The sequence below is a fragment of the Sapajus apella genome, unplaced genomic scaffold (genome assembly GCF_009761245.1).
Source record: "Sapajus apella isolate SASKATOON/1434 unplaced genomic scaffold, GSC_monkey_1.0 scaffold4, whole genome shotgun sequence".
NCBI classification, from domain to species: Eukaryota; Metazoa; Chordata; class Mammalia; order Primates; family Cebidae; genus Sapajus; species Sapajus apella.
In genome coordinates this window covers 53,133,780-53,141,436 of record NW_022436944.1, presented here as the reverse complement: position 1 = coordinate 53,141,436, position 7,657 = coordinate 53,133,780, and the positions used below count along the sequence as shown (strand labels likewise).

The 7,657-nt window shown below is 39.9% G+C and overlaps 1 protein-coding gene across 50 annotated transcripts in view; it reads left to right on the top strand.

Moving 5' to 3' along the window:
- The window catches only part of CLASP2 (cytoplasmic linker associated protein 2), a 234,298-nt gene that overhangs the window by 181,428 nt on the left and 45,213 nt on the right, over positions 1-7,657 (top strand). For all 50 annotated transcript variants that reach the window (XM_032269320.1, XM_032269052.1, XM_032269259.1 and 47 more), the window contains one exon: positions 299-527. In XM_032269320.1, coding sequence (XP_032125211.1) covers positions 299-527 — 229 coding nt within the window. The remainder of the gene's footprint in view (positions 1-298; positions 528-7,657) is intronic.

The following is a 7,657-nucleotide window of genomic DNA, read 5'->3' as shown; positions in this document are numbered from 1 at the left end:
ATCACACTGTATACATTGTCTGATCAAGTCATTGGCAAGGGAACTCTAATAATCATTAGAGGCAGCATTCTTTTACAGTTCTTATTTGCCTTCACAGTTGTAGTTTAAGCTTTGACATCTGGAATATGTTTTAACTCATAATGTTGATTGCCGTTACTTAAATTTTTTAGCTGGTTATTGTTATCTTTTTAAAATTGTCTTTTAAGCAGTAGAGAAATATCTTTTTAGAATGTTAAATAGATATAAATAGATACTTAAAATGAGTTAATTTGCTATGCCGTCCCCTTCCCATTGATAGATATGTGGTGGTCCTGGGATGTCTGACCCAAGAGCAGGAGGTGATACTACTGACTCAAGCCAAACAGCTCTTGATAATAAAGCTTCATTGCTCCATTCGATGCCTACTCACTCCTCTCCACGCTCTCGAGACTATAATCCATATAACTACTCAGATAGCATCAGTCCCTTCAACAAGTCTGCCCTCAAGGAAGCCATGTTTGATGATGATGCTGACCAGTTTCCTGACGGTATGTTCTGGGTCACTCTGCTACTGTCTGTTTTGGAGAACCTGGTAATCGATGAAGTAAAAGGAACGCATATGCTCTTTTATTATAACTCCCAAAAAGTAAGGATTTTTAGAATAAGAATGTTTTCTCCCATCTTCTAGGAACTCATCTCTGGTGGTTTGGTTGTTTTCTTCCTCTGAATGAGAAACAGGATAGTCATCTTGATGATCATGCTGAAAATCAAGAAAGCCTTAGTTACCTCCCAGAAATAACTAAAACCAGTTGTAGCTTATAAATGTGCTTCATCTCTAGAAACAATTTATTTGGTCATTCATATTAATAAAATACATTTCAAGAATGAAATATGAAGAAAGTTACCATAAGGATTTGGAGTTGGGTGAAATGGGCTTAGTTCTAAGCTCTAACGCGTACTGAGCTGCATAGCCTGGCAAGATGGTTAACTTTCCTGAATCTCAGTTATCACGTCCAAAAGAGGATGATGACGATTATGCTACCTGTCCTAATCCCAGTGTAGAGTAAGATGCAGGTAAGTTATATAAAAACTGATGATAAAGCACAAAACACTACAAATGTTTTAGTGTTTTGTTTAAGAGACTGGTATCACTCTGTCACCCAATCTGGAGTGCAGCTGCTCAATCATAGCTCACTGCAGCCTTGTCCTCGTAGGCTCAAGCGATCCTGCCACCTCAGCCTCCTGAGTAGCTGGGACTACGGACCACCATACTCAGCTAATTTTACTTTATTTAATAAATTTTCTATAGAGATGTTGCCTAGGCTAGTTTCAAGCTCCTGACCACAAGTGATCCTCCCACCTCAGCCTCTCAAAGTGCTGGAATTATAGGTATGAGCCCGTTATTTTTAATAGTAAGAAAATGTACATTTTATTTTCTTAATTAATACTTTGTGTCTTTAAGATTCTAGTACTATGTAGTAATATATAACCATACATAAATAAACTTGAAAGCCTTTCTCTCAACACTATCCCATGAGGCTGTATTCAGGTTTTGCTTTATTCACATAATGTTGTTGTCAATGAGCATATTTCTGCGTGAACCTTTATGCCCATAAATAATTCTTTTTGTGTGTATCAAGAATCTTAAGAACAATCAATGGTCATGCACAGTGGCTCATGCCTGTAATTTCAGCACTTTGAGAGGCCAGAGTGAGACCCTGTCTCAAAAAAAAAAAAAAAAACACACATTGAGATACCATCTCACACCAGTTAGAATGATCATTAAAAAATCTGGAGACAACAGATGCTGGAGAGGATGTGGAAAAATAGGAACGCTTTTACACTGTTGGTGGGAGTGTAAATTAGTTCAACCATTGTGGAAGACAGTGTGCCAATTCCTCAAGGATCTAGAAATAGAAATACCATTTGGCCCAGCAATCGCATTACTGGGTATGGTATATACCCAAAGGGTTGTAAATCGTTCTGTTATAAAGACACATGTACCTGTATGTTCACTGCAGCACTGTTTACAATAACAAAGACTTGGAACCAACCCAAATGCCCATTAGTGATAGATTGGATAAAGAAAATGTGGCACATATGCACCATGGAATATTACGAAGCCATAAAAAAGAATGAGTTCATGTCCTTTGCAGGGACATGGATGAAGCTGGAAACTATCATTTTCAGCAAACTGACGTAAGAACAGAAAACCAAACGCTGCATGTTCTCACTCATAAGTGGGTACTGAACAATGAGAACATATGGACACAGGGAAGGGAACATTACACACCAGGGCCTGTTGAGGGGTTGGGGAGCTAGGGGAGGAATAGCAGGGGGTGGGGGGATTAGGGAGGGATAACTTTAGAAGAAATGCCTAATGTAGGTGACGGGGGGATGGAGGCAGCAAACCACCATGGCATATGTATACCTATGTAACAATCTGCATGATCTGGACATGTACCCCAGAACTTAAAGTATAATAACAAATTTTTTAAAAAAAAAGAACAATCAAGGTAATTCACTCTTAAGAGATTTCTAGAGATGGAATTGCTTACTTAAAGGAGAGGTGAATTTAAAGTTTGAGACTTATTACCTATTTACATCTCAAAATACTTGGCTAGTTTAAGTAATGCTGATTTTCTCACCAACACAGAATGTTTAAAAATTTTTGTGGGCCAGGCGCGGTGGCTCAAGCCTGTAATCCCAGCACTTTGGGAGGCCGAGGCGGGTGGATCACGAGGTCAAGAGATCGAGACCATCCTGGTCAACATGGTGAAACCCCATCTCTACTAAAAATACAAAAAATTAGCTGGGCATGGTGGCACGTGCCTGTAATGCCAGCTACTCAGGAGGCTGAGGCAGGAGAATTGCCTGAACCCAGGAGGCGGAGGTTGCGGTGAGCCGAGATCGCGCCATTGCACTCCAGCCTGGGTAACAAGAGCGAAACTCCGTCTCAAAAAAAAAAAAAAAAAAATGTGTGATTGTGATGGAATGTGCATTTCCTTGATTATTAGATATTGAGTAATTACATATTAGAAATCTTTTAAAATTTTTATTAACGAGAAATAGATTCATTTGTAGTTATTTGATTAGTAGGGAAGTTGAGGAGGGTTTTTATTACCTTCACTTTAATGTATCACAAATATCAAAAAGCCAAAATTATGACAGTTTACTAAATTTAAATTGCATAAGGATCTAGAAAATTGCCACAATTACAGAGTTTGATGTGTTTTAATCTGTCACAAATGGTTGGCTGTCTTGTTGAGGTTTAGTCATGACAGTGGTGTAACATGAGTGAATAAATTGAACATAGCATGAAAGTATCCACTAAACACTATGTAGTATCAACAGCCTGGTAAATTGAGACTTAGCTTCAGTAGCATTAATTATTTAAAAATCATTTATGCACATGAGTCACAAACTGTCAGAATAAATGTCAGCTGACATTTCTTGCCTCAATTGTACTATATATATATTTATATATATTTATTTAATCTTAAAATTGTCAAGAGCATAAAAATTGGGGGTACAGTACAAAGAACTAACAAAGACATTCTACTGCATAACAACAAAATAGTCATCAAAATCAAGAAATTATGGCCGGGCACTGTAATCGCCTGTAATCCCAACACTTTGGGAGGCCAAGGCAGGCGGATCATGAGGTCAAGAGATTGAGACCAGCCTGACCAACATGGTCAAACCCCATTTCTACTAAAAATACAAAAATTAGCTGGGTGTGGTGGCACATGCCTGTAATCCCAGATACTCGGGATGCGGAGGCACAAGAATTGCTTGAACCCAGGAGGTGGAGGTTTCAGTGAGCCGACATTGTGCCACTGCACTCTGGCCTGGTGATGGAGCAAGACTCCATCTCAAAAAGTGGTGGCTTATGCTTGTAATCCCAGCACTTTGGGAGGCCAAGGCGGGTGGATCATGAAGTCAAGAGATTGAGACCATGCTGGCCAACACGGTGAAACCTTGTCTCTACTAAAAATACAAAAATTAGCTGGGCGTGGTGGCACATACCTGTAATTCCAGCTACTCAGGAGGCTGAGGCAGGAGAATACCTTGAACCAGGGAGTTGGAGGTTGCAGTGAGCCCAGATCATGCCACTGTACTCCAGCCTGGCGACAGAGTGAGACTCCATCTCAAAAAGAAAAAAAAAAGGTAAATTAGCCAGTGTCGGTAGTCCCAGCTACTCAGGAGGCTGAGCTGAAGAATCTTTTGAGGCTTGGAGTTCAAGGCTTCAGTACACTATGATGATGCCTGTGAATAGTCCTGCACTAAAGCCTGGACAAAAAAATTAGACCCTGTCTCTAAAAAAGTAATTACCAAAAAAATTTTTTTCTTTTCTGACCCCCCCCAACCCACAGAATTTTTTAAAAAGTTTTTTAAATCAGGAAATTATCATTGGTACATTAATAACCACCTAATCCTTAAACCCCATTAGAATTTTGCCAGTTGTCCCAGTATTATCTTTATCTTTTTTTCCTTTTTTTTCTGTGTTAAAATACACATAAAATTCACTGTCTTAAGCATTTTATATATACAGTTTGGTTGTATTAAGTACATTCATACTGTTGCATAGCCATCATGACCATTCATCTCACATAACTCTTTTCAGGTTGTAGAACTGAAACTCTATACCCATTAAATAATAACTCCCCAGTTCCACCCTGACTCCAGTCCCTGGCAACTACCATTCTCCTGTCTGTTTCTCTGATTTTTGTCTGCTTTTAAGTACCCTGTATAAGTGGAATCATACGTTACTCATCTTTTTGTGACTGGCTTATTTCATTTAGCATAATGTCCTCAAGGTTGATTAGTGTTGTAGCATATGACAGAATTTCCTTCCTTTGTAAGGCTGAATAATATTCCATTGTGTGTACATGCCACATTTGCTTATCCATTCATTCATTGATGGACACTTGAGTTGCTTCCAAGTTTTGGCTGTTATGAATAATGTTGCTATAAACATTGGTGTGCAAATACCTCCTCAGTACTCTGTTTTCAGTTGTTGTTGTTGTTGTTGTTTTTATGAAGAAGAGGTTTTTTTCTTACAGTTCTGAAGTCTAGGAAGTCTTCCAGCCTCAGATGGAAGATGGAGGGGCAACATCTGGCCAGGGTCTTCATGTTTCATCCTCCCATGGCAGAAAGAAGAGGAGAAGGGAAAAGAGAGAGAGATTGAGATTGAGAGAGAGGTGGGGATGGGTGGTGGGAAAGAGAGAGATTTGGAGAAGAGGGCTGAACCCGTCCTTTTATCAGGAACCCACTTCTGAGACAACTAATCCACTCCTATTAATGTAATGGCATTAATTCATTCCATGGGGGCTCTGCCCATTACCTCTTAAAGGTAATAAACACCATCTCTCAACACTTGCTTTGGGGATTAAGTTTCCAATGTATGAGCGGTGTGGGACACATTCATACCATAGCCAACTCTATTCATAAGATTCATTTCCTGCGGAGTCAGATTTGGTATTCTGTGTCTTCCTGGGAATTTGTCCATTTCATATAAATTATCTAATTTGTTGACATTCAATTGTTCATAGTATTTCTTTTTAATAATTTTTATTTCTACAAGATTTATAGTAAAATCTTGACTTTTGTTTCTGATTCTGGTAATTTGAGTCTTTTGGGGGGCTTTGTCAATCTAGCTAAACCTTTGCCATTTTGTTAATCTTTTCAAAGAACCAGCTTTTGATTCCATATTTTTTTTTTCTCTATTGCTTTTCTATTCTCTATTTCATTTACTTCTGCTCTAAGCTTTCCTTCTCTCTGGCTTCTTTGTACTGTTATTATCAATTATTGAGAGTGTTGTATGAATATACCACATTATGACTATATATTGGTGACATTTTCTTAAGAATTTTAATTTTCAGCAGGGCATGGTGGCTCATGCCTCTAATCCCAGCACTTTGGGAGGCTGAGGTAGGTGGATCATGAGGTGAAGCGATCGAGACCACCCTGACCAACATGGTGAAATCCTGTCTTTACTAAAAATACAAAAATTAGCTGGGCGTGGTGGCACGCACCTGTAGTCTCAGCTACTAGGGAGGCTAAGGCAGGAGAACCGCCTGAACCCGGGAGGTGGAGCTTGCAGTGAGCCAAGATCGCACCACTGCATTCCAGCCTGGCATCAGAGCAAGACTCTTCTGAAAAAAAAAATTTTTTTTTAATTTTTTTTAAAATTTGCCTCGTATATCTTGGGTATATGTTAAGTATATACAAGTTCAGAGTTATTGTATATTTCAAGTTAATTGTTCGTTTGTTGTTTTCTAATATTCTTTCTTTCTTTCTTTCTCTCTTCTCTCTTTCTCTCGCTTGCTTGCTTTCTTTTCTTTCCTTCTTTCCTTCTTTCCTCCCTTCCTTCCTCCCTTCCTTCCTTCCTTCCTTCCTTCCTTCCTTCTTTCCTTCCTTCTTTCTTTCCTTCTTTCTTTTTCTTTTTCTTCTTTCTTTTCTTTCGAGATGGAGTTTTGCTCTTGCTGCCCAGGCTGGAGTGCAATAGCACAATCTTGGCTCACCACAACCTCCACTTCCTGTGTTCAAGCGATTCTCCTGCCTCAGCCTCCCAAGAAAATGAAATTTTTATTTGGAAAAATTTCATATTTCCAAATGAAACAGAGAATAGAAAAGCAATAGAGAAAAAATTATGGTCAGGCTGGTCTCGAACTCCTGACCTCAGGTGATCTGCCTGCCTCAGCCTTTCAAAGTGCTGGGATTATAGGCATGAGCCACTGCGCCTGGACTAATATACTTTATTTCTAAAAAACTGTTTTGGCCAGGCGAGGTGGCTCACACCAATAATCTCAGCCCTTTGGGAGGCTGAGGCAGGAGGACCACTTGAGCTCAGGAGTTTGAGGCCAGCCTAGGCAACATGGCAAACTCCCATCTCTGGTAAAAATACAAAAATTAGCCAGGCATGGTGGCAGGTGCCTGTAATCCCAGCTACATGGGAGGCTGAGGTAGGAAAATTACTGGAACCCCAGGACGGGGAGGTTATAGGAGCTGAGATTGCACCACTGCACTCCAGCCTGTGTGACATTGTGAGACTGTCTCTAAAAAAAAAAAAAAAAAAAAGCCAGGTATGGTGGTGGGCACCTGTAGTCCTAGCTACTTAGGAGGCTGAGGATCACCTGAGCCCAGGAGGCGAAGGCTTTGGTGAGCCATGATCATACCACTGCATTCCAGCCTGGGTGACAGAGTGAGACTTAGCCACAAAAAAATAAATATAGTGGATAACCCCCAAAACCACTGTCCTATTTTTAGAAAATCCAAGATAGCTTTGGGAAGGGATTTATGTAGTCTCACTGGCCATGTAAGGGACTAGAAAGTCTTCTCAGGGAGTATTGTGGGGCTGATCGCGTACTGCTGAGCTATATTTGGAAAACTCTTTTCACAACATTTCCATGGAAATCAAAGAGACACAGACCCAGATGTTTGGGTTAAAACCAGACAAAGGAAAAAAGTCATTTACAAGAGGCAAGACCTCTTTTTTTAAGAAAATATTTTTTGAGGCAGGGTTTCACCATGTCGACCAGGCTGGTCTTGAGCTCCTGACCTCAGGTGAACCACCCGCCTCGGCCTCCCAAAGTGCTGAGATTACAGAAGTGAGCCACCGCACCCTGCCATTTTTCTTTCTTTTTGCTTTTTTTATTTAAAAAAAATTTTTTTA